At 45.0% G+C, this 27,128-nt stretch overlaps 2 protein-coding genes across 4 annotated transcripts; one reads left to right on the plus strand and one right to left on the minus strand.

Annotated features, from left to right (window-relative positions):
* The first annotated feature begins 784 nt into the window (after positions 1 to 784).
* On the plus strand, positions 785 to 6,881 carry ATP1B2 (ATPase Na+/K+ transporting subunit beta 2). The gene is made up of 7 exons (XM_027857196.1): positions 785 to 961; positions 2,933 to 3,061; positions 3,330 to 3,434; positions 3,545 to 3,750; positions 4,036 to 4,092; positions 5,012 to 5,110; positions 5,278 to 6,881. Exons 1-7 carry the CDS (start codon positions 853 to 855, stop codon positions 5,443 to 5,445), a joined length of 873 nt encoding a protein of 290 aa, XP_027712997.1. The 5' UTR covers positions 785 to 852; the 3' UTR covers positions 5,446 to 6,881.
* Positions 6,882 to 10,089: 3,208 nt separating this feature from the next.
* TP53 (tumor protein p53) lies at positions 10,090 to 25,771 on the minus strand. Of its 3 annotated transcripts, none has more exons than XM_027857038.1 (11): positions 25,705 to 25,771; positions 16,969 to 17,093; positions 16,585 to 16,615; positions 16,270 to 16,473; positions 14,845 to 15,031; positions 14,629 to 14,741; positions 13,575 to 13,684; positions 12,609 to 12,745; positions 12,434 to 12,504; positions 10,803 to 10,909; positions 10,090 to 10,346 (listed from the first exon to the last, which is right to left on the minus strand). In XM_027857038.1, the coding sequence occupies exons 2-11, from the start codon at positions 17,034 to 17,036 to the stop codon at positions 10,262 to 10,264; spliced, it is 1,113 nt and encodes a 370-aa protein (XP_027712839.1). In that variant the 5' UTR covers positions 17,037 to 17,093; positions 25,705 to 25,771; the 3' UTR covers positions 10,090 to 10,261. The 3 variants fall into 3 exon arrangements, with proteins under 3 accessions (XP_027712839.1, XP_027712840.1, XP_027712841.1); XM_027857039.1 differs by having other exon boundaries at positions 25,659 to 25,734; XM_027857040.1 differs by lacking the exon at positions 25,705 to 25,771 and adding an exon at positions 25,622 to 25,704.
* Positions 25,772 to 27,128: the final 1,357 nt, after the last annotated feature.

A 27,128-nucleotide genomic window follows, 5' to 3' on the forward strand; every position in this document is an offset into this window, starting at 1 on the left:
TACTAATATTCAGCACAGAACAGCCTTGCCCCCTGGACAAGCCTAAAGGGGCGTGGCTTGCCCATATTTGCATATGCATACGACTGGCCTGAGCATAGCCTAGGAGGTGGAGCCTCTGGGGGTGGGAAGGGGGCGGACCTCCCCCCCCACGACAAAGCTGCCTAGTATATAGCGCAGCAACCGCAGCCCCCGTTCCCTCACTGCTGAGAAGCTGAGCCTTCACCCTGCGACCCCCGCCCTAAGTTCTTGACTGCTTCCCGCACAGCTGCGTCCTCCTTCCCAGTACCCCTACACCCGCAGCATTCAGCCGCCGCCACCTTTGCCTGCCTCTTCCTTTCACCAGGGGCTCTGTGCGTCGTCGCCCCTGCTGCTGCCTTTGCTTTCCACAGCTCTAACTCCAGATTTCGGGGACCCCCCTCCTTACTCCACGCCGCTTCTTCGCACCCCACCTTTTTTTCCATCCTCGTCGGGTCGCTTATTTTACAACCACTGTTGCTTCTCTGGGCTATTTTTGGGGTCATCGCTGCACCCCCGCCTTTGGGCTTTGCTCTACTCCACTCTGCGTTGACTGCACCCCCTTTTCGTTACCTTTAGTTCTGTGCCTAGCGCCTTTTTTCTCCATCTCTGCTGTAGCCTCTGGTGCTCCCGCTTCCTCCATAGGGCATCGCACCCAAGAATCCAAGGCAAAGCCTCGGGCCAGACGGGCTTGGCTCCCTGGGGGTCTTCCTAGCCCATTGCGCATCGGCTTTACCGAAGGTCCCCCCCATCCACCGCCGCTACTAGCGCCCCGCCTTCCCGCTTCTCGTCCCCCTTCTCCAGGCCTGCCTAGCCCCCCGCCCCAGAGCCGCAGAAATGGTCAATGAAAAGGAGAAGACCGGTGGACAGGTGTTGGAAGAATGGAAAGAGTTCGTGTGGAACCCGCGGACTCACGAGTTTATGGGCCGTACCGGGACCAGTTGGGGTACGAGATGGGGATCAGGGGTCTGGGTCTCTGAAGACAAAACGAGCGAGGGAGGGGTGAACCGGATGCCTGGGTCCCAGAGGACAGCGGGGTCTGGAAGAGACAAGAAAAACGTCTGCCTTCCTGGCCCAATGGGGAGAAGGGGATTGAGTTGGGGGTTGCAGAGAGATCCACGATTAGGCCGACCAGCCTGGTCCCTGCTTGGGACCCTGACATCCAGTTCTTTCCCCGCTGGGGCTCTGGGCTTTGGGAGCTGTATTCGTTGGGTCTAATCTTCCCGGCTGCTGCGGAGGTGGAGAAAGTAGGTCACGGCTGCCTTCCCACCCCCCATGGAGCCCCCACAAGCTGGGGTCCTCAGCGTTCACATCTTTTTTTCTCTCAGTGGATTACTTCTAAAATGTTTTTCTCTTTCCTTTCCCCCCCCCCCCCCCGCAATCCCATGTATCTCTACCCATCATTTATGAAGGAACCCACCACCAAACCATGTCTATTTTTAGATCGAGCCCCACTCCATAATTCCTAAGTATTCATGAGTGGGCAGGTCCTGGATCACATGCTGGTTCCCCTTGGTCCAGAGAGAGTTTCTTGTCAGGGTTTGGTGGTGGAGATGATCTTCCTATACAGTTTGTATCTAGCCCAGATTATTTTAGACATGTGATGTGGACAGAAGGTGCTGGAAAGTAGGGGGTTAGGGTTGGAGTTGAATTGCCTGTGATTCTGAAATCAGATATTTGAGCCTTTTGAAGTGGAAGGGCAGTTGAGTTTGGATTGTGGGATTTGGCTGCTTGTGTCGAAGTGTGAGCTTGTGGTGGGAGGTATGGTCATTGAGTGTTGGGACATGCATATATCACTCAGTTGGGGTGGGCTTGAAGGACTGTAGTAGTATCAAGTTGGGTCACCCTTCTTGGCCTTAGGCTTTACTGCTATATTACTTGAAATCATTTCATGAGAGCAATTTGGGATCTAGACCTCCTTAGGTCTATTGATCAAGGAAACTGAATAGACTTAAGTCTTGGTGCCTCCTGAGTTGAGTGATTGTGAGATTATTTGACTCAGAATAAGATTGTGGAATTTGGATAGGTTTGGGAGGGTAGAGTTGTTACCTTTGTGTAGTTGTCAACAGCAGAATTTATTGTGTGCTTTTGGGAGGTTTAGGAGACGCTCATATTCTGTAAGGTTGTCTTGCATTTTGGAACCAGTAAAAAAAAAAACAATCAGTGATTTTGTGGCACCATCAATCATTATGAAGTGCCTAAGCACTATTGTTAGCTTATTCCTTTGGTACAGATGAAATTGTTCATTCAAAAGTGTGACTGAGGAATGAGGAGGAGCAGGAGGAGTGTAACTGGTGTAGAGTGAATTTTTGTGATACGTGTACATGTGTTGAGGGAGTTGTGCAAGGCTGTTGGGCTCTGAGCATTTTTTGCATTTGTGGCCTGGAGTGGTATTTTGGAAAAGTTGCAAGATTGGGTTGTAGGGCTGGGATGTGTTACATAAACCTGTTCATGCCATCCTCGGAATTATACATGACTCTGTTGTGCCTTTCTTTTTGAGGGGAGGCTTTCTGAGGTTTGCACTCTAGCAAGATGGCCGCGCCTTTTCCAGAGGGTTGTGGTAGCAGCAAAAGTGGCAGTCAACAAGTATTCAGGCTTTACTATGTGCCAGGAGCTGGGTCCATTGGTCTTGTGGGTTCTCTAGAATTGTGTTGTGCTGGCTTGATGTGCGTCCATAGGGCTCTCTGATTGTCCACCACAGCTTTATGTATAATATGAACTTGTGCTTCATGTTGGGAAGCTGGTGGGGTTGTGTGTGGGGGTGATTTTGTTGCTGATCTGTAAGCCAGCAGGGAAGGAGGAAGAGCAGAGCCGAGTACAGCAGGGAGTCAGGGGCTGGGGCCAGATGCTTATGTCTTGGGTGACCTTTGAGGTCTCTTCCAACATCAGTCTTTTAACCCTTGCTTCCCCTTTATAGCCTTCATCCTCCTCTTCTACCTCGTCTTCTATGGGTTTTTAACTGCTTTGTTCACCCTTACCATGTGGGTCATGCTGCAGACCGTCTCAGACCACATTCCCACATACCAGGACCAGCTTGCAACACCGGGTAAGTAAATTTTCCTTTTCTCACCCCAGGGTTAGAAAAAGTGGTCACCCCACTTGACCACCCTCCTGAGATCTGCCCGATTCCATTGGAAATTGTGTTTACTAGGAAGGGTGATGGCGGTAGAGCAGTCACAGTCCCATGGAGATGCCTGTTTTTAGGATTGACCTCCCTCAGCCCTCACTTGAAACTTGGAGATTTCCCTTAGCTAAGTTCCTCTTGATTCTTTTGCCTCTGTATCTCATGTTCCCTGCACCCCTCACTTTTTTAGGCTTGATGATTCGTCCTAAGACAGAAAACCTTGAGGTTTTGGTCAACCTCAGTGATACCAAGAGCTGGAACCAGCATGTGCAGATACTTGATAAATTCCTGGAGCGTGAGTGTGGGGTTTGGGTGCTCAAGTTCCTGAGGGAAGGGGCAAAGGTATCTTCATGAGCTGGGATGGGCAGACAGACGTCAGGTCCACAGCTTTCTTTACTCCTACAGCCTACAATGACTCAGTCCAGGCCCAGAAGAATGATGTCTGCCGCCCAGGGCACTATTATGAACAACCGGACAATGGGGTTCTCAACTATCCCAAGCGGGCTTGTCAGTTCAACAGGACACAACTGGGTGACTGTTCAGGGCTTAGTGACCCTACCCACTATGGCTACAGCACTGGCCAGCCCTGCGTCTTTATCAAGATGAACCGGGTACTACAGGCAGTTGGGTTCCTTGAAAGAAAGCATTGGGGCTTGGGTGGTGGTAGGGTGGGAGAGAACCACAGCTGTCAGCGGTCTCTTAGAACAGTTAGTTCCTCTGCCAATTCCTTTGCCCAGGGACTAATGGAAACCGTGGTTTCTTTGATTTTTTTGGCTCCCCAAAGGAAAATAGGGGCTTTGGGGAAGGGGGGTGTGTGTGCGCATGTGCGCGCGCGCATGTTCACGTGGAAGACAAGCTAGGGGATACCTGACATTACCTCTCCCTGCTCTTTCCAGGTCATCAACTTCTATGCAGGAGCCAATCAGAGCATGAATGTTACCTGTGCAGGGAAGGTAAGATTAGATAACTTCCAAGTTGTCCCTGCCCTTATTATGGTTCCTATCATTTATCTTTCTCTTTTTCTTTCTCTCAGAGGCCTCGAAACTACAGGGACAAGGGGGTAAGAGAAGCTAGTGGCTAGACTGAAGGGGAGTCTTAGATGTTTCAGGTTGGCCTGGACCCTAAGGTGCTTCCACACCTGCTTAGTCTTTGATTAGGATTGAGTAAAGACAACCCCCTTCCTAAAGCCTAAGCTTATTAATGTCATTAATTTTTCTTCTTCCTCCTCATTCTCCATTTCTTTTTCTGCCCCTACTAGCTTCTTCAACTTTTTTTAGCAACTAAGTAGATAATGGATGCCTATTCTCTATCCACACCCATTTACTTAGGGATTGCTCCCCCCCCCCCCCCCCCCCCCCCCCCTTCCTTTTGCTTGTTGCCCTCTCACATCTTTATTCTTTTTTGGCTCTGCTCCAGAATGGCTTCTCTGAGGAAGGGGTAAGAGCTTCAGGAGTGGGTGGGGAGGGTAGAAAGTTAGTTCCATCCTCACTGAAAGGGAAGCCATCTCAGTCTGACAGATACATGATCTCCTAGTCTGTTGGAAGAGACTAGGTTCTTTCACTTAAGGCTTCTGATAGGGGAGACAGGATATGACACAGTACACAGATATAAAGAGAAAAAAGAACAGGTTACAACAAAAGGCTCCAAGACAGATTATTACCTCAGTTAATTTAATTTGCATTTTTCTAATCAATAGTGACTTAGCATTCTTTCATGTGATTATTGATAGCTCTGATGTTTTTTCTTCTGAAAACTTCCTGAGGCAAAGATTTATTTTGCTGGTGGAGAAGACTCAGCCCTGTGGGTTTATCCCCGGGGGTTGCTTGGGTCTCTGATCTCTAATGATACCATCCCCTGTCATTCATTCTCCAGCGGAATGAGGATGCCAAAAATCTCGGTGACTTCACTATGTTCCCTGCCAATGGCAACATTGACCTGATGTATTTTCCCTACTATGGCAAGAAGTTCCATGTAAGTCCAGTGGGGGTTGGAGTAGGGTTGGGATCCCCCCCTTCAAGGGTGGTTGCTTAGTTTCCTGAAGGGAACTGGGTTTTCTTGGGATTGGGGAGAACCCCAAAAGCAAGGGTTGAAGTTAGATCTTGTGGTTCCTTCACCTACTTCTCTATACACCTCCACAGGTGAATTATACACAGCCTCTGGTGGCTGTGAAGTTCATGAATGTGACCCCCAACGTGGAAGTAAATGTTGAGTGCCGAATTAATGCAGTCAACATTGCCACTAATGATGAGCGTGACAAGTTTGCTGGCCGAGTAGCCTTCAAACTCCGAATAATAAAAAAGACCTGAGTCTACTCACTGCATCCCTCCTTGTCCCTCTCCCTGTCTCCCCCAGGGCTTTATGGAATGTGCTTTCTGGATGCTCCTTCCCTGCCTGATGTCTTTTCCCTGCCCCTCCCCAACTCCCTTCTTGCCCCAAAGGTATTTTTTACAACAAAGCTATAATTCCATCCACTCCTTCTCAACTCCCATCCCTGTTGGGTGGTAGCCATTTTGATTCCCTGGAAGAATACCCTCTTCCACTGTTGGTATGCGAGAGGTTTAGAGCAGGGAGGCCATCTTTGCCCCTTTCCTGACAAGTTGGTTTCCAATGCCATCCAGGTACTTGTATGGCTACTGGTGAAATACTCTTACAATTGCCCCACTTCCCTCTTTTTTCTTATTTTTATGGACTCAACAAATGTTTTCTTAGTTTCCCTGGTAGTGGTGGTGACAGTCTGTCCTGTCAGTGAGGGCCACTCTTCTGATTACAAACCTATCTCTCCTTTCCCTTTCCCCATCCATCTTAGTGACTTGGAGATAAGATATTTGGGAACCTGTCTCTTGGGCCCCCCCTTTCTCCCAAATTTAATAATCCTGCTGTCCTCTTTAGGTGGTCATTTTTGAGTTGAAGATGGGGTTTGTCCAACTTCTTTTTCCCTCATCCATTTTCCACACTCCATATCTTACTGAAGCCTTTAAATTGTCATCTCTAGGTCCCCTTGTTTTTCCAATTCCCTAACCCCTTCTCCATATGGTGGATGTCTGAGCTGAAAAATGGGGTGTCTTCTCCCCTCCCTTGGGCTTTAAAGCGGGGTATTTAAGAAGAGGGATGCCATTTTGTTCCTTGACCGGAAATTCACAAACTCTGTCCCTACCTCATTCCTTTTGATACTTTCCATAACCTGGTGTCTGCTGCTCCAAAAGACACTGGGACATAATATTTGGTCAATTTTATCTCTGCATAATTTCCTTATAAACATTTCCCACCTCCCACCCCCAGCTCCACTTTCCAGTGCTTTGGGTGGCCATCTTGAACTGACTTTGTCCCCACTGGCCACCTTGGAAACCTCATCTGGCCATGGTAATATGTCACCTTCTTTCTGTGCCCCCCAGTATAGTTTTTCTTAGCAAATCATTGGCTAATTACTAGCACTCGTTTTCCACTTAACATCAACCTGAAAGTTTTAAGTTCCCCTCTGAATTTGAAAATGGCTCCCCTCTCCAAACCTCCTCGCCTTTTTAGCCCTGTAATTCCCATAACGTGTTTAAAGAGACCCCTGCTCAGAAGTATTTTTTTAATCACAGAGGTGTTTTAATACTTCCTTTCCTCCTTTCCATCCCAAATTTATTCCCTATTAATGCTGCACTCTCCTTCCTTGGATCTGTCCCTTTTCTCTTGAACTCAGGCAAAGCCTGGGTTCAAATCCTGCCTTTGATACTTACTACCTGTGTGACCATGGGCAAATTTCTTAATCTTTTTTGAGCCTCAGTTTCCTCATCTGTAAAATGGGGATAATACCTGTAGTACCTATCTCACAGGGTTGTTGTGAGGTTAAAATGAGATAATGTATGTAAAATGTTTCAAAACATAACTAGATATATAAATGTCAACTCTTATTCTTTCACCCACCTCTGTTCCCATTTCCCCTTACCTTGGACCCCCAGAGGTCTGGTCTCTACAGTTATTTAATGCCTGTGTCAGATCTACTGTAAAAGATAAAAGTACAATACAATGAGAGATTATATACATATATACATATACATATTATATATATATCACACACCCAACTTGTCTTGTGTCTTGTATCTTTTTCTGTGGTTTTAAGGGAGAAATGGGATGCCTACAGGGAGTAGGTGAACTAAGGCCAATTGTTCACCTAGGGCCAGCTCTTCTAGATTATCTAGGCCACTGGTTCCTGACTTTGTGCCTCGTGAAACATTCCTATTCCTTAGCCTCTCTAACTTGCCCTTTGCAGAGTCCCTCAATTCAGCGATATTAATGGAATAATTTGTGTGGTGCCTACCATATATACTGGATCTGGAAAGTGTACATTTCACTCAATCCAATTCAAAAGAAGGGTAGAGGGGTAACTCGGTGGTGCAGTGGATAGAGCAGTGGCCCTGGAGTCAGGAGGACCTGAGTTCAAATCTGGCCTCAGACATGCAATACTTGCTAGCTGTGTGATGCTGGGCAAGTCACTTAACCCCAACTGCCTTACTTAAAAAAAAAAAAAGTGACAGCACAAAGAATACCACCTCTGGAGTCAAGGGGCTTGGGTTTGGAATCCAGTTCTGCCAATGCTTTTGGTTAGACTAGGCCAGCATCCATGTGGGAGTGATTGGTGGAATTCTAAGTAATCAGCTTTTCTAGTGTAGTGGGAGACAGAACCAAAAACACTGAACATTGGGAAATGTAAGGGTGTATAAGGGAGGTCAGGTAGTGATCTTGCCTTAAAAGACTCAAAAAGATGCAATGTCTTGCAAAAGATGCATGTCTCCCAGACTCAACAAAGTACTGATGGTGGCAGGGGACTCTTGTACGGCTTAGGCATTTGGCTTTAATTTTTGAAGTCTCAGATTTAAGGGGGTCAGCAGATTCCTAAGGTTTTCCCTATGAGAATCCAGAGTTCATGTGCAGCAGCAGGATACTGTGTCCAAGGGATCTGTTCTGTGGGGCGGTGTTCTTTGGTTATGGATTCTGAGGCCTAGTTATACCCAAAGCTCTAGAGACTAGACATCGATCTTGACCACTTAGGTGGTCAGACCTAGGGAGGTCCCCCTCTCTTTTAAGATGCAGGGAGGAGAAATCTAGCACTGTAAGCTGGATAACTGGGGGAGGAGGGGAATCCTCTTTGTTGCTGTAGTCTCCCCAACAGTCAAAGTTGGGAACCGAATGGGGAAACACTGAGCCTCCCCCCTAAACCAACCCTGCCCTCCCATCCCCAAAAAAGTCTTTTCAAAGGTTTTCCTGGCAGAGTTTAAAGCTTCAATTCATCTAATCGCCTGGCATTCGGCCCAGCCTGAAGAGATGCCAGATTCCTTCCCTGCCCCCATCCTAGCTCCCAGCTCTCACCTCAGCTGCCCCTTTACTCTGTGGGTACACTGGGACAGAAGTCCCCCAACTCCTGCCTCTCAACAGTCCCCACTCTCCTCCCTGGAATCTTGCAGCTCCATTGTTCCCATCCCCCACGCTCCTGGGGAGCAGATGGCTACCCTAGCTGCCTAGATTTGCTAAATTGGACCCTTAAATCCCATAATCCTTGAGGAAAGGCAGATGAAGGGACAGTAGTTCCATCCCTGGGGAAGTAAAAAGGGCAGAAACCGTGAGTCCCTCCCCTCTAGTCTTGCCCTGCTGGGGAAGGGGACAGTGGAGAGGACCTAGAGTTCTGAATAGGACTAGGGGGGAAGGGTATGAATAAGACAGCCCCCCTCATTGTCATGCAGTCCGCAGACTGACCCAGTCCCCATGCTTTGTTTCACTCCTGGAACTAGGAGCCTGTTCCCTCCCCTTCAAGCCCCCCCCCCCATGGTTCCTTCCCTCTGCTCCCCCCAGAGGCCCCTAGCATTTTAGCATCATCAGATGGACAACTAGTATTAACTCTTTATTTGAAAATAAGAAATTCTATAAAAATAGCAAAAAGGTACAAAAAAAGGGGTAAGAGTTTGTAGGAGAAAATGAGGAAGGAGGAATCTGTGAGGGTGGGCAAAGTTCACCTCGCTTTAGTGTGTTCCTGAGAATCTAGGGCTAGAACTGGGGTTCTTAACTATTTTTATGTCAAACCCCTTTGGCAGTTTGGTGAAACTTACCGCTCCCTTCTCAAAATGTTTGTTGCCTACATTCATCATGAAAGGAAATGCTAAATAGAGGTGAGTGAAAATAAAACTTCAGAGTCTAGCTTAAGGCTAGAGGGTACAAAACATTTTGGTAGAAGTACATTCCAATAAGCATTTCAGAGTCTAAATCCTGGGGGTGGGGAGAAGATGGCTCATTTTATCACAGATGTCAACGCATCAACAACAATTTGTGACTACCCACTTTCCTGACTTCTGTCACCCTCCCCCACCTTACCAGGAACACATACCTAAGTGAATGTACACACACACTTTCCAAAATGGCAGAAACACATGTAACAGTTTCAAGAAACCATCATGGCTCTAAGCAAGGCCTCTAGTCTACAAAGGCAGCATATCTGAACGGAAGCATACCCATCACTTTTGGAGTTCTGGGTGTAAATCCTGTCTCTCACTATCCGTGACCTTGGTAAGTCACTCTCTGGGCCTTAATTTCCTCACCTATAAAACAAGGGGGCCTCTTCCCTCAGTTTTAATTCTGTGATTCCAATGCTCCTAATATTTTCATTCAGAATACTTTTCTCAGGTAGTACTAGCCCCTCTTAGAGACGCTAAAGTGAGGGAAGGCAGCTAGGTGCTCAGTAGACATAAAGTGGTGCCTGGAATCAGGAAGACCTGAGTTCAAATTGGCTTTAGGCACTTAGTAGCAGTGTGACCAAGTCACTTAACTTCTGTTTGCCTTAATGCACTGGAGAAGGAGATGGCAAACCACTCCAGTATTTTTGCCAACAAAACCCTTTGGACGGTACTGGAGTGCTATGGTCCAGGGGTCGTGAAAAGGCAGACGACTGAACAATAAAGCGAGGGAGCACAGCCTAGTGGAGAAAGGCCTCCTTAATTTATCTGTTTTAGCAAGGAACACCTTAATATTGTCTGAGGCTTACACATTCAAGCTGGAAGAAGGGGGAAGGCTAAAGATTGGGAATCTTAGAGGACAGGTTGTACATGGGAAATAAGAAACAGAGGGTTTCTGGGGTGGGGGTAGATATGTTCAGTCGGAGTCAGGAACTTCACTTTTCACCAAAAGTCTTTTGCCTTGAGAAGGGGTAGAATCTCCTTTCTTGGACTTCAATTGGCTGTAGGAAACACATAGTTTAGAGGAGATAAAGCTGGGAAAACAGTCACAGAAGCTTATTTAATAAGCACTTGTTAACCATCACCTGTGTGCCACTAAAAGCAGGACACATGGTCTCTGACTTCAACTAGACTTGCAATGTCACTGGGGTGCTCACATGAAACTCTAAGGGAGCATACAAACAGGATGAGCATAAATGCTGAAGGAGTTTAGTCCAAGGGAAGATCCTTATGGGATGGGTTTTATCAAGGCTATTTTCATCTTTGCCAGCTATACCCTGACTCCCACTGCCAATCACCGCCCCCTCCACCTCCGGACAATTGTGGCCAGGGTGGCAAACCCATGACATCTTTTTCCTCAGAGATCTCTCAGCCAAAGGTCAGAACTTCCTGTATGGGTAGGCTGGCTGGCAGGGACTTAACTTGGAAGGCAGCAGGCGCTGGCCTGGGATACCTACCTGCGGTGGGGACAGCTCCCCTCAGCTTCTTTCCCACTGTGAGCATCTTTCAGTTCCAAGGCTTCATTCAACTCCCGGAACAGCTCATAGCGGTGGCGACCCCGGATCTAGGTGTTTGTAGGAAGAAGTGAAGAAGATGATGATAGACACATAAAGAAGATACTTTAAATTCTGAAAACCTATTTGATTGTTGTTCTAGGCACAAGTCACCAGAGTAAAAGGTGGATTTTATAACTATTAAATTCTATAAAGGGGGGAGTACTTAATGTATAAACCCTGTTCCTATATTTAAATTCCACTTGGTAAAAGAATAAATGGCTAAAAATGTCTGAGTTCAAATCTGGCCTTAGACACTTACTAGCTGTGTGACCCTGGGCAAGTCACTTAACCCTGACTCCAAAATAAAAAAAAAAAAGCCTGTTAGAAGAGGCAATAGTTCTCTTTTCTTTGAGTAGAAAGTTACTTCCTTTTGACTAGAATAAAAGTGGTTTGCATGGAAAAATACCTCCACAAACTATCACATTGGTATTTTTATTTTGTTTTGAGCCAGTCTAGGGCAGCTTCTGTTAATGAGGTGGGAGCAAAGTTCCCGTGCTAAGGAAATTCATTTCACAAACACTTACTGAGCACCCAAGGGTAAGGCCTATCCTGACTAAGGAAGAGGGGCTATATATATTTGAGCTTAGGTCAAGTCGTAGAAGCCCTTGTCTGTCATTGAAAGCTTTGGTCCAAAGTTAACAGACTCAGTAACATTACCATCAAGCCTATTAAGAATTAGTTGAGAGGTGTCATGTCTTATGTGTTTTGCATTGTACTCGACTTCCTCCCAAAAACCTAATGCCTAACTATTGCTATTTGATTAGAGTCACAACTTCAATGCCCTTCTCACTCAATGCCAGCTAAATGTGTATATTTCATTTCTTGATTCTCATCGACTGGCATCTGAAAAGACAATAACAACTGTTTATGTGCAGTTAGGACTTGGCCTTATCAACAGTCTCTGAAACAGCTCTATTTTTATGAAAAAGGGAAAAGCATTGGCAGACTCTTGATTTCAGGTCTACTGTTAGCTAGGATGGAGTCACAAGCACCACCTGGTGGCCTTATTTCCTAACTGCAGGCAAAATACAGGTAGGAAAGAAGGAAAAACCAACCTCACTCAGTGCTGGCTTTATAAACAACCTAACACATATAGTGATATAATTACTAAGGTTTACAAAGCTTTTCTCCTTGAGTACTCATGTAGGACAACTACTGTTGATGAAGAAACTGTAGGTCAGAGGAATTAAATGACTTGCCCATGATTACACAACTAATCCAAGCTGCAATCCAAACTCAAATATGTTTCCTTACTCCAAATTCAACACTTTTCATTTCAAAACCAAGAAAGAGCAAGGGGGCAAACCCTGAAAGACTGAGGCCAGCCAAAAGACAGAGCTATTCGTGATTTCCTTCCGCTCCTGGACAATAGCAATGGGGTGGGTTGGTGTGATTTACCTAGATTCTCACCTGTTCTACCTTTGATCACCTAGTGTTCTGATCTGGAAAGGGCCACAGACTTGCCAGTAAGAGGGTTAAAGAAGAACCTTGGGTATGAAGTGAAAAGGCAGGATTTATCTAATTTATCATACCTGCAGGGTGAAATATTCTCCATCCACTAACTTCTTTTTAGCCTTGGGGGTGCTAGGAGTTGTGGGCAAGGCTGGAAGACACAGATGAAGGCGAGTCAACAAGTGACTCCCATTTTTATTAGGCTGCCTCCCCAGCCCCCAGTCACCCTCAACCCAATCTCTTCCCCACCCATACCCCGCTTATTGCTCTCAGAGGATGGTTGTGGGTTGTGACCTCCCTTCTTGCGGAAATTTTCCTCTTCAGTCCTCCGGTCTCTTCCAGGACAGGCACATACACGTACTTCAAAGCTTCGACGTCCAAGAAGCTGACCGCTAAGGAAGAGATGGGGTAGAGGATTGAATATTCATGTCTGCCTCCTAATTTTCTTTATTCATGTTCCCCCTTACACCCCCCCCCCCAAAAAAGGAAACATAGGTATAGGCAGCAGAAGAATCACAGGTCAAAATGTACCTTAAGTCAGAGAAATTGGAGGTGGGATGTAAGAGAAGAGTGAAGAGGAAATCTGAGTGGATGAATATGTTAGTGTGGGTGGGGAGGATGTCTGGAAAGTTAGGAACTTAAAAAATCATTAATGGTTTTTTATTTGGTGCAACTCTCATAAAACAGCTTATGACAAAGTTCAAATATAGGGCATCCAAAAAGTCTCCAACGCTATTAAGGTTTGAAACTGCACTAATAAGGGAGTTGGTAAAGATTGATTATGTTTTTTTCTAATTCAGTTCAATAAACATTAATTAAGCGTTTATGTACAAGGTATCATGGTAGGCAACGGGGATACAAAGATGAAAAACAACATTTCTTGCCCTCAAAAACTTTAACAAGGCAGAATTTGAGCTCTTGATTAAGTGCTATGAGAAATTTGTGGAACAAATTATTCCTAGCTGAGGGGATAACAGCTGAGTTGGGTCAAGAGGAGTTAGCTTTGAGGGATATGAGGAGCCACAGGGAGAATGGAGTAGGTAGTTGGACTCTGAAGACTGAGAAGAAGACACAGACAGAAAGAATGAGAGAGACAGAGACAAAGAGAGACAGAGACAGAGAGACAGAGAGAGAGACAAAGAGAGACAGAGACAGAGAGAAAGAGACAGAGAGAGATCAGAGATTCTTTGACTGGGGAGAGCCCACAGGGGCAGACATTACCTGGAGTCTTCCAGAGTTATTATGGTGAGGATTGGGCGTCGGTTCATGCCCCCCATGCAGGAACTGTTGCACATATAATTGTAATGAATTGTAGTGCAATCACAGCCGACCTGGAAGTGAGAAGACCCAATATCTGCTCAGAGATTCCTCCCCAATAGGTCACTGTGCTGGCCGCGCCATACACTCTCCTCCTACACGGAGCAGGCTGCCAGAGTCATACTTACCAGTCTTCGGTGCCTACCCGGATAAACACACAGAGACGAGCCGACCAGGAGGTGCCAACACCCGAGCTTTATTCAGAGGCCATCACAGCAAGGCCAAGCAGGGAGGCCATAGCAAGAGAGCAGGAGCAAAGAGAGAGCGTGCTCCGACCACGACCGTTCCTAAGTACCTACTTAGCCCCTCCTCCTCAGCTCGCCTACTAGTCAATGATTGTAGGGTCAGATACCGGAAGGGGATGTCTGAGTTTAGCGCACCAAGGGAGAGGAAGTGACGCAGGAGGCTAGGACCGGATACAGGAAGGAGGCGTCTGGGATTAGTGCATAGACAAAGAGAGAGCACGTGACCTAGGAAGTCAGGCCCAGATACGGGGAGGAGGTGTCTGGGGTCAGTGCTACACAAAGGGAAGGTACATGACCCAGGAAGTCAGGAAGGACACAGGAAGGAGGCGTCTGGGGTTGATGTTGCACTTAGGGAGGGGACTAAGCAAAGGGAACTCATCCTCTGCCGCCCCACTCCCACGTGGCACAGCCCCCTGCCTCAGGAGCACGAGCTCTGGCTACTTCCTTGTATTCTGTTCCTTCCCCAGCTTCATAGCACTGCCCACTGCCTCAGGAGCGTGAGCTCCGGTTACTTCTCCGTATCCAGCCCCCACAACTCCGCCTAGCACAGCCCCTGCCTAGGGAGCGTGAGCTCCGGTTACTTCCTAATACCCAGTTCCTACCCCATCTTGCCACAACGCCCACTTGGCAGTAGCCAACATCAGACAGTCCCTCACAGGTCACCACTGCTGAGCGCCCCTAACCCCTGGAGACGCAGGTGTCCTGAACCATACCTCTGGGGACTCATAAGGAATGGACACACTCTGTCGCATGGTGGTGGCATCATTGAGGTATTCAGCCCGTAGGTTTCCTTCCACTCGGATCAGGTGCTGTGGGGGTGCCAGGGCTACAGGGCAGGTGGGAAAAAGTATTAGGAGGGTCAAAGCTGAGGAATGCTAGTTCCTCCTCCACTCCCTGCCTTTCCCATGTTGGAGGGTCTCCGGTCTCACCATCTATGTGCTCGGTGCACCGTTCATGGTGGGGACAGCGTTTAACTACTTCAGTCATGTGTTCTGACTTCTTATAAATAGCCATAGCTCGAACTCGGGAACCAGCAGGTGGTGGTGAAGTGACCCAGAGCTGGACAGGGCAGGTTTTGGCCAGCTGGCAAAATAGCTTGTTCAGCTCAGGAGAGTACTGTGGGGAAAGCCAAAGTAAAGCAGAGTCATGGACCAGTCAATTAAATATTTACTGAGTGATCCCTATGTGCAAGAGATACAAAACATGTAAGATAATACCTGCCCTCATGGAGTTTACAGTCTGCTAAGACACAAATAATCTACTACAAGGTGAAGGGCATAAAAGAGATGTGAGAGTCCATGAGGTCACCTCCAGCTGGGTGATCAGAGGTTGGTTCTAGGGAAAAGGTGGCATCTAATTTGGGTTATAAGGGATTCTGAAGGTAGAGATGGGAAGGAAAGGGTCTTCTAGGCAGGGGAAAAAGAATAGATAAAGGTTTTTACAGCAGAAGTAATAAGTATATATGAGGGAAAGAGCTTGGTCAGCAAGAGTATAAACTGTGTGCATGTTCAGAAATAGAAGGAAACAAGCCTCAAAAGGCAGGCTATGCCAGACTAGTATTTTTATCCTTCTAGGGATAAAGAGGGACCCACTGAAGATTTAAAGGGATGAGGTAATCAATCTCATCTGTGAATTAGTAAGATTACTAAGGCAGCAGCGTGAAATATTAAGGATCTATTACAGGAAGGATGGAGATTGCAGCTAAGAAAACAGTAAGGGAGGTTATTATTACAATAGTCCAGGCCAGATATGATCAAGGCTTGAACCAGAGTGGGTGGCTCTGTCAGTCAGCTAAGAGAAGGGGACCGATGGAAGTGATGAGCATGATGTTAGGAGGAAAGGCGAGGTCATCAGTGTCATCATCAACAAATATTTAGTCAGAGCTGAGCCCTGCACTGTGGCAGATATAAAAGTGCTTATTAAAGCACCACTCCTGCATCAGGTGGCCACAGGTCACAAGAGGAGAAGGTGAGATGAGGAGAGGCCGCCTATTCTAGTGAAAGGTTTGATGCTACTGAGAGAGGTACAGATCAAAGCCAGAAGGCGAGATCAAAAGGATATAACAATCACCCAAAATCAAAGGGCTAAAAACCTTTTGGGTCATCCTCCACTCTTTCCTCTCCCTCACATCTACCAAAGGGTCCAGTTCTGTGGATTCTACCTCTGAAAAAGTCAGGGAAGTAATAAAATGAGAGATGATTAAAGGGCAGAGATCAATCCCATCAGAACTCATTAAGCTCTGTCTCTCACTCTCTCTCATCTTCTTTTTCTCCCTCCTTCCCTCTCATTTTCTCCCCCCCCCCCCTCTTTTTTTTCTCCCCCCCCCCCCCCCCCCCCCCAAATTCCCTACTGACCGTGCAGGTGACAGACTTGGCTGTTCCGGAGTGCAGAAAACCAAGCTTGAAGCCATACTCCCCAGGATAGTCCTTTCGGGATGGAACAGTAGACGATGTGGGCAGGTTAACTGGAGGTGCAGGCACTTGAAACCCAGGGTTTTCTTCCTCATTTCTCAGCCAGTTTATATCGTCTGCTGAGGCAAATTGTATATCATCTATGTTCTAGGGGTGAATGGAGAGAGGACAGGGAGATCAGAAAGTCAATCAGAGTAACCCAGGTTTCCCCCCCCATTCTGGTCCCTTTGTTCCTCCTGCCTCCCACCAAGTTCATACCGATAAATCATCTGGCATATTGTTCCACTGTCTGAAAGGCAAGAAAGAAATAGCTGAAATCGTTTTCATCGTTTGTCATTCATGTTGGGGGGTGGGGGTAGGGGAGAATTGGAAGAGACACGGGACAACTGGACACACAGCCTAACAATAAGGTGAACAGTGGATAGAACTGGTGCCGCTGTTCGGGCAAGTCATCCACCTCTCCGAGTCTCAGTTCACACGTCCCCAAAAAGGAAAGGGCTGAGACTCTAGGGTTCCTTCTAACTCTCAACTCATCCACCTATGATGAGGGAGCCAGAGAGAGAACTTACTGACATTTATTAAAAAGACTCACGGTTGATAAGTAAGTAATGTTGGGAATTTCACACCCTACCCCTCACTCACAAATTCCATATGTCTGAGAAGGTTTCCTGGCTCAGTGGGGGCTCCAGATCTGACAGGGATTCCTCCATGATAGGCCTCAGGAAGGCAGTTTTGTGACTGGCAGGTTGGTGATGGTAGTGGTGGGGCTGGAGAAAAGGAAGGGACAGAAAAGATACTATTAGGCCCAACCCTGCCCCTTTGTACCCTGTAGTTTCCTGAGGTTAGAGCTTTAAGACAGTAGGCTGGCCTTTCCTAGTACATGCTACTGTACCTCCTCCCTCTTCTTTCTTTCGGTATCATACTGAATATTCTGGATTTGACAGAAAAGAAAAATGTGTTGATATACAGCTGGAATCCTTAACTGAGCTACAGGTTAGAGATACATCTGAGTAGACATAATCAACTGCTAAGGGACTGCTGGACCTGGTTATAAACTCCTTATCTCTGCCCAAGTCTCCCTACCCCTTTTCTTAACTTCCCCATTATCACTGAGAGTACTACCATCCTCCCAGTCACCAAGGTGTCATCCTTCAACTCTCTTACACCCCATATCCAATCAGTTGTCACATCCCATCGTTTCTACCCTTGTAACGTCTCTACTGTATGCTCTCTTCTCTCCTGACTGTACTACTGAAATATTTTGACGGCTAGCGATCTCCCAGCCTTATCTCTCCCCACTTCAAGCCACTCAAATTGATCTTCCTAAAATGCAGGCTTGACCATATACCACATCCCATTCAATAAACTCCCCCGTGGCTCCCTATGACTTCGAGGGATCAATTATAAAATCCTCTGTTTGGCCTTTAAAGCCCTTTATAACTTTGCTTCTTCCTACCTTTCCAGTATTCTTAAACTTTATTCCTCCTCTCCAGGTCCTTGACAGTCCAGTGACACTGGCCTCCTTGCTATTCTTTTATCAGCCACCCCATGGTGTCCCCCATGCCTGTCAAGCTCTTTCTTCATCTCTGCCTCTTACCTCCCCGCTACCTTCAAATCTCAGCTAATGTCCCACCTTCTGCAAGAAGCCTCTGCCAGTCCTCCTTAATCCTCCTTCCCTCTGAGACTACCCCAATTCATCCTGTATATATCTTGTCTACACATTATTGTTTGCATGTTGCTTCCCGCCTTAAACTATGAGCTCTTCGAAAGCAGGGGCTGTTTTTTGACTTTCTTTGTATCCCCAGTGCTTAGCACAGTGCCTATTACACCTCAGGCATTTAATAAGTGCTAGTTGAGGGGCAGCTAGATGGCACAGTAGATAGAGCATCAGCCCTGGATTCAGGAAGACCTGAGCTCAAATCCAGCCTCAGACACAAAACACTTACTAGCTGTGTGACCCTTGGCAAGTCACTTAACCCCACTGCCTAGCCAAAAAAAAAAAAAAAAAAAAAGGGCTAGTCGATTATGACTATGAATTACCTAATATGCTCATTAAACCAACCTCCTCTGTGTCAGATTTGTGCTTTCAATAAATACACATTATGTATCTATTAGGCACAAAGTCTAGATGAGTGAGAATCCATCCCTGTCCACAGAGAGCCTCTACTCACTAATGTGACAGTCCACACAGAGAATAATAGTAACATATAATAACTACAATAACGACAAGCATATCTGAGAGTGGAAAGGCAAAGTGCTATGTGAGGTATGATGCAATTAAACACTATAGCTTCAAAATGTTCAGGTTTATCATATATTTTTCGAACACCCTTTCTTATGCCCCCAATTCTTGACTAATTAGCTGTGCTTCTGATCTTTCTCCTTATAAACCAACATTGTTAGATACCTTTGCTAGGAAATGTCCTGGGTCTATGCCTACATGAACTGATGATACAAATTTCAAAAAAACTGTTAAAGGGTTAGAGATTTCCATGGGGGTGATGAGTAATTTTTTTGGGGTATCATTTCAAAAAAATATAAAATTTTTTAAAATGACACATCTTAAACTTAATAATTTACTGTAAATTCATTTTTTTCCCCCTGCATTAAAATTTTGATGATGAAATATTGTGTCATGTAACCATATAGTATCATATTGTAGAGAAGTCATTATGCATGCTGGACTTATTATTGTTCTCGAAGAGGACCTGGACATTAGAGAAGTGATGTTATAACATGCAAGTGAATTGGATTTAAGTGAGAGAGGCCTGTGCAAAGTCACCAGCCTCACTCTCCCCACCAGAGTCATCTGCATCAGAGAAACCTCAGAAGACTCGGATGAACTGATATAGAGCAGAACCAGGAGAACAAAAGGGTTTTGTTTTCCTTATATCCCCCCCAGTAAGAGTAGGGGAGGTAGAAGAGAGAAAAAAAATGCTTATTAATTTTTTTAAAATTACAGTAAAAAAAAATTGAGCCTAGCAGATAGGTCTATACCACAAAAAGTTTATTACCCTCCTAAACTATCTGTAGTCACCCTAACTCTTGGGATTTCCATTGCTGGGAATTGCTTCTCTTTTTTTTCTTTAAAGGCAATTGGGGTTAAGTGACTTGCCCAGGGTCACACTGCTAGTAAGTGTCCAAGTGTTTGGTCTGAGGCTGGATTTGAACTCAGGTCTCCTTGACTTCAGAGCTGGTGCTCTATCCACTGCACCACCTAGCTGCCCCTAGGAATTGCTTCTCTTACTGCACTTGGGATAAGCTCTGTGAAACTGATGGGCCGGTTTCTCTGTGAAGTTGCTCCTTGTGCAGTGGGGAGATCTTGATCATAGGATCATTGATCTACAGCTGGAAGGTACTTTGAAGATGCCAATAGTTCAGTCCCTTCATTTTACTTTCTCCAGGCCACACATGTAGGAAATATAAATACCTTGTAGTCAAGTCAACATTTTATAAGGTCTGAATATATCTCAGATGAAGTGCTGAGTGCTGGAAATAGAAAGAAAGGCTCCCCCCCCCCCCAAAAAAAACCCAAAGGGTGACAACATGCAAATAACCATGTACAAATAAGATACATACAAGATAAATTGGAGAAGGTACTAAGATTAAGGAGGATCAGATAAGGCTTCTTGCAGAAGCTTTAGCTGAGATTTGAGGAATAGATTTTTAATGTTTTCATTTGTTGTCGATCTGAAGGGCATGAGGTAGAAGCTCAGAGTTATTTTATTATTAGTAACTTGGAACTTTTTTTTTCCATACAGTTCATAGTTTGCCTTTATTTTCAGAACTGCCTTTCAATATTTTTTGACCATCTGACCCAACAATATTTTAACTGCTAAATCCGATGGCTTTTTCTCAGTCCCCATGATACTAAAATCTCTCTGTAGTTTTTGCCAGTTGAATACCCTTCCACCTGGATACTTCCTCCTCCTCTGGCTTCTGTAACACTGTTCTCTCATTCTGTTCCTATTTGCCAGACCATTTCTTTTCAGTCTCCTATGCTGAATCCCAAAGGCACTGTCCGGGTCTCACACCTAGATTGTTGCAACAGAATTACTCTCCCTGCTTTAAGTCTTTTCCCTGCTCCAGTCCATCCTCCCTACAACTGTTAAAGAGATTTTCCTTAGACACAAATCTTACTGTGTGATTCCCAGTAAACTCCAGCTTCTCTGTTTGGCTTGAAATTCCTATACCGCCTGGCCCCAATCTATCTTTCCAGCTTTACTATATAATATTCTTCTTCCTGAACTCCATGATCCAGCTGAATTGGCCTTCTTTCTGTTCTTTCTTTTTCACACAACATTCCATTTCCCATCTCTGTAGCTATGTACTGGTCAACTTTAGTGCCTGGCTGTGCCCTTTTTTCACTTGTTCGTTTAAGTTACAGTTCAAGCACTACTTTCTGAAGCCTCTCCTTATTTCCCTAACTGCTAGCGCCATCCCTCTCTTTTATTTAACTCCTTTGTATTTATTCTCCTTATATTTATTCTGCATACATAGGATTTAATCTCTAATTGCTCAAAACTGCACTGAGACATTTGGGTCACCCTTGTTGTCACTTCAGGTCTCATGTCCAAGTGGGCATTGTTTTATATTTTGTATTTGCATCCCCAGTACCTGGCATATAACAGGTGCCTAACGAATGGTTCTTGATTGATTGTTAATTTGTTTCTTTATTTCCCAAACTCCAATTTGGAATTACCAACTACCTTCTGGAAATTTCTACTTCACTATCTCACAGGCATCAAAAACTCAACAACATGTTCAAAACAGGATTTATTATATTTCCAGAACCCTGTCTCTTTCCAGGGCACCCCTATTCTTCCTCTTAACCTCCACATCCAACTAGTTGCCAGGCCTCACCAGTTCTGTCACATCAGTCAGGTATCATCCTATTTCAGGCTCATGTCTCACCTGGACTATTTCTGTAGCCTCCTAATTGCTCTCCCAGCCTCTAAGTCTAGCTAGTTTGTCTTTCACATGGCTGCCAAATTACTCCAAAAACACAGAGTTGACCACACCACTCTCTTAGTAAGTAAAAAAAACAAAACACAAAAACTCCTGTGGTTTCCTGTTGTCTCTAGAATAAGATACAAACTTCTCCAAAGCGCTCTACCACCTATCTCTCACCTACTTATCCAGCCTTTTTTTACCTTTCTATTATTCCCCCTGCAGATATTCTCCTGTCCAGTCAAACTGGCTGAGTGTTCCTTCTCCATGTGATTCCATTTCTTGACCCTCTGCCTTTGTCTAGGCTGTGCTTCATGTCTGAAACACCCTCCTTCCTTGTGTCCCCTTCTGAGAATCTCTAGATTCTTTCAAAGCAGAACTCTAGTGTCACCTTCTACAGGGGATCTTTACTGATTTACCCTTATTAGTGATGCTTTCTGCTGCTTAAAGATTTACAAATAAGAAAAAGCAAAGTCATTTTACTCTGTATTTAATTATCCGTGTATCTTTCCTTAGCACAGTGGCCTGCATATAGTAAGTGACTAATAAATATTTGTTGAATTGAACTGAATGTCATTCTTCTACTATTTTTTCATGTACTTCAGTCAAATTAAACCATTCAACCTTCTTGGGTTTCCCTGAGGGTATCCTAGCCCCTCTAAAAATCCTACAACATTATTCTTTGCTTATATAAATTACAATTTTCCCCTTTCACCCACTGCACTGTAAACTCCATGATGCAGGCACTGTGTTTTATCTGAATTTGTCTAGCACAGTTCTCCATATACAGTAAGCAGTTAATGTTTGTTGAGTGAATTTATAAAGCGGCTCCTGTGTATATTGCAGTCTTTCAAAGCTTTAACAACGGTCTTTGTTATTTTTATCTCTTTATGTACACGTCCTACCTTACTGAATGGTTAAGAGTAGAGACAATATCATGTCCTACTTTGTATCCCCAGGACTTTGTGCTAGACCCGAACCTCTGCAGATGGCAGGCTTTCTTCCTTTTCTTTTTTTTTTTTGTATAACAAATTTATATTATTTTCAATTCATGAAACAAAACAAACATTTCCATAACATAGTACAATAAAAAAGATGATTGCACATGAAACTGCTAATCTACCGTACAATGTGCTATTCTCTCCAAATATACAACAAAGTTATCATGTAAATTTTTTTTTTCCCCTTTTTTTCTTCCCTCCCCCTGTCTTTCAATGAATGTTTCTGGATAATAACAGTTTCTTGGAATAGAAGTTGTATGTGTGATAAATACATGGTCAGGAACAATGTCAGTGTTTGATTTTTAGTAAGACATTGACAAATTAGCTGTTTAAAGGAAGGGCCATCCACTTGAATGAATAAGGGTTAAAATGGATCACAGCTGACAGGGACCTTAAAAGTCAGCTAATTCTACCCTGTCATTTTACAGATAAGGAAACCGGGAAGTTAAGTGACCCATCCAACATCACAAAGTAGTTAAATGGCAGAGCTGGGATTTTCACCCTGAGCCTCTCAACTCCAAATCAGTGCTCTCTTTCCACAGTGCCACACTTGACTACAAAGATGTCTGATAAGAAGGGGATTTGACAATAAGTTTAGAATTGCCATGGCTTCCATATCATTCTTCGGCCAGCTTGGTGATGAGCCTCTCCACATTAAGGTAGGCTGATTCTCAGAAAATAAACATATAACACATCTAGGCATGTAGAGGAAGACTTTCTAGTTTGATAGGAACTACCTCCAGAATTTTTGCTATGCTAGCATGTCCTTCATAGGTTCCCTATATTCATTTCCACATTTTGAGGAGGTGGCATTGGAGAAGAACTTCAGGGGGAAATGTTATATAATGGTATTATACAATGAGGTTATTAAGTATTGTAATTCTCCCCCAAAACTACAAACTACACTAATGACTGATGTCATTAGCTGTAGAAGAAGCCTTACAAGCATTTTAAAATTACTGACACTTGTCGTAGAACATTTTAGGATTGAACTGGTTTTGAAAAAAAAAAAAAAAAAAATTGAGTCCATCTTCCATCCATCTTCCCCAATAAACTTCCCAGAGCATAATAGCCAATAACAAGAGGCAGCCTGGTGTCAGAACTGGAGTCAGAAGGCCTAGTTTGAATTTTAGCTTTTAATATTTATTAATACTGTCCCTAAGGGAAATCATTTACTCTGTCTAGTGCCAAACTTGATCATTTGCACATTTTAGGGACTCAATTACTAATTACATGTAACAAAATGTAAGTCCATTGTCAAGGGAAGTAGTTTATATATATATATATATATATAATACCCCTTGCATTGGCAATATATATGTATCCTGAAATTAATAGTGACATCCTACTCTAGAATTTCTGGTCCTTTTTCTACTTTCTTTCCATTTATACATGTTCCTTTCTTTCCTTTACTTTCTGGTTTATCCCTACCCTCATCTCCTTTTTAAAAAAATTGCTTTATTGATGATTTTTATTTTTTCTTTGATAGTAGCTTCCTAATAATCTTCTCCTCCCACTCCAAATCCCACATTAAATCCTTCTGCGTAACAAGAAAAAATGTTAAGCAAAACAAAACCTCTACAGTGCCTGTGTTTAACATCATGTGCAACACTCTATACCCCTAGTTCACCATTTGTCTACCAAGAGGAGGAGGAGTTTCATCATTGGTCCTGTGGAATTGGTATTGCGAATTCAATTTAATATGAATTTTGATGTAGGTTTGTGTTGTTTCTCTTTACATTATGTTAGTCAATTTGTATATTGTTCTTGTGGTTCACTGGGCCTTACCAGCTGCTCTACTATGCCCTACCCCCATAACCCATGATGGCATTCAGAAGAGAACTCCATTTCATTATTTCCCATAATTTGCTAAGCTATACTCAAACTGATAGGCGCCCCCTTAGTTTCCAATTCTTTGCAACCCAAAAAACGTCACTAAAACTATTTTTGTATAGATGAATTCCTGTTCTCTTTGCTTTATCTCTTTGCGGTACAGGACTAGAAATGAACTGCATGGGATTTTTTTGGTGGTGCTTTTTTTTTTTTTGGCAAGACTCTTAACCCAGGCTCAGCGACTGGCTTCCCGGGAACGCCCCTTTTCACTGTGGTACACAGTCTCCCATCCCCAGACCAGGAAGACCGGAACGTACCACCCAGCTCCGGGGGGGAGGGGGAAGAAGAGGATCGCCTCCCCTCTCATTGGCAAAGGTCGAGTCCACTCTCGGCTAAATTACTCCGAGAGCGGCACATACCATTCTACGAGGGGTAGAAAGGTATTTGAAAACAAGAAATACTTCCTCTTTCTTTCCATAATGAATCCTTCCTCTCCAAAAAACAAAAAACCAACCCCCTATCTCACGACTGAAAAAGTAATGAATTTTTCTTTTTCGTGAGTTGAGTAACTGTCTACTGTATATTCTTGTCTACCCTCCACAGGCAGCCTTGATCTAACCTGGGTTAATCCAAAACAGGAAATGCAAGATGGGGGGAGGCGAAAGGGAGGAAACACAATCTGAGCCTCAAAGGCAACAGACTCGGAGAATTTTGGGCACAACAGGGATACTGAGTTCTCCAAGGAAATGGGTGGGTTGGGGGCTCGTAACTAATAACGTTCGGATTTATTTGGACTTACTCCCATCCCCTTCCCCCCCCCCCCCCCCGCAGGAGCGCCATAGTCCATCCCGCTCACCTCAGTCCCCCCCTCCCTAGCTGTATTTCCTGAAGGCAATGGTTCCCCAGACCAGTGAAGAATATCTTTCCCACCTCCTAGGACAAAGGGTCGCCCGAAAGTCGGTCCTTGCTTCCTACAGCTCAAGGGGCTTTACCCGCAGAGCCTGGGAATGTAAGCTCTAGGCCTTCCTACCCCTTCCGGGAGTGGACCGTCTCGGCCCCGAAACGCGGAGCCATCCCCCTCTCCCGTAATGCACCCCTTTGGAAAGCCCCGGCCGTAGACACGCTAATGTTCCTATTAACTTAGGGGAAAATGGTAGCTCAAAAGTCCTCAGGATCTTCCGTCTGACCATTCACAAAGCATCCCCTCTCCCCATCCTCGGGGCTTGGCCTGGATAGAGAGGCTAGTGCGTGAACCCCCCCCAGGGAGCGTGGACAGTGTGGGGGAGCAAAGGGGGCCCATCCACTCAGGCACAGCCACTCCTCGTAGTCCCCTCCTCAGCCCTTCACTGGCCGGGGAAACCCCATTCCCCACCCCCACTTTCCAATTATTCCAACCTCCAAAACCCGCATCGCCCCGGGCTGGTACTATAACCACTCCCAGAATTGCCCTGGACAGTTAGCCTTAACAGGGGCAACTCCGCCTAGCCCACCAAACTAAGGAGAACTGCTACCTGGAGAAGGGCCCCGGAGAGGCCAGGGATCCCCTACCTGCTCTCTCGACCACGGCTTCCAACTTTGAGTGGTATAAACTTACCGCCAGCCTGTGGACACGCGACTGGAAAACCCCAATCCCAGCAGCCCCAGCGAGGCTGCTGGCAGGAAGCCGGGCAGGCGCCATGGCAAGTGAGGGCAGCCGCGGAACCGACGCCGATTGTTCACTGGTTAGTTCCAGGGAGTTGTTAATGATCCCAGGGACTCGGTCCAGTTCAATTCCCTTCTTTTCCTGTTGAGGAACTAGGTCCGGACAGGTCAAGCGATCGAGACTCAGGAGTCTATTCAATTTAGACCCCAAGCCCCACATATTTTATTTTATATCTTGGATTATTATTCTCCCTACAACAACCCCGTAATACTAATTAACAACAACAATAATCATGGTAGCTAACATTTGTATAGCGATTACAGTGTGTGCCAGGTGCTGGCACATATCTCATTCGATCCTCACAGCAACCCCTATTATTCCCATTTTACAGATGAGGAAACCGAGGCCTTAGAGAAGTTAAGTGACTTGCTCAAGATCATTACTGATTTGAACTCAGGTCCTCGGTCCACTTGCACTGCAGTCTCTCCTTTATTCTGTTTGTATTTCTTATCTAGTTATTTGCATATGCTTTGTTTCCTCTCCTTCCAGTAGAATGTAAGCTTCTTGAGGGCAGGAATTTTACCATTTTTCTTTTGATCTCCCAGAGTTTTGCACGTAGGTAATTAGATACAGTTTGTCCAGTTGAATTGAATTGGAACAATAGTCTTTCCAGTGTAACACACCACCTCTCAGACTTGTTTTGTTCTGTCTGGCAGGAGAATGCTAGAAGCAATGACATATACAGATTTCAGTTCAGGATAGGAAAAAAAACCCTGATAATTTCAACTCTTTAAATATGGAATGGGTTGCCTTAAGAGACCGTGGATGGGATCTTAGAGGCTATCTAGTAACAGGATTGTAGATTCAGAGCTGAAAGGATTCTTGGAATTCAACCCCCTCATTTTTCAGATGAGGAATGGGGAGTAAGTGCCAATCACAGTGCTAATCAATAGGGATACAAAGAAAGGCAAAAAAAAAAAAATAAAGTTGTGGTCATCTTTTGTATTTGGTTTTTGCATTTTGTATTTGCATTTGGTAGGAAGAAGTCAAGACTTTGGATATAAGCTTGCTCTGCCCTTTCCCCTTGCTTGGACCCTGATTGTCTCAGAGTGAATGTAAATATCAATTGTTTCTGTTTTGGCCAGAAACCCTGCCAGTCTTCCCCTCCTAGATGGATTTTTTTAGGACTAGGTAAAGAGGCCATTCTCTGCCTCATTTCTTACCCAACCTTAATCACTGAATGAGTGCTGCCTCAGTCAGATTGAGACATTTTAAAGACCTTGGCTTAAAAAGACTAAGGTGCCCCACTTCAGTGCCATCTCCACTCGTCCTGATCTATATCTCACCACGGGATGAATATGGTTGGGGTGGAGAGA

Source organism: Vombatus ursinus, unplaced genomic scaffold (assembly GCF_900497805.2).
Source record: "Vombatus ursinus unplaced genomic scaffold, bare-nosed wombat genome assembly UNPS02011916.1, whole genome shotgun sequence".
In the NCBI taxonomy this organism is placed as follows: Eukaryota; Metazoa; Chordata; class Mammalia; order Diprotodontia; family Vombatidae; genus Vombatus; species Vombatus ursinus.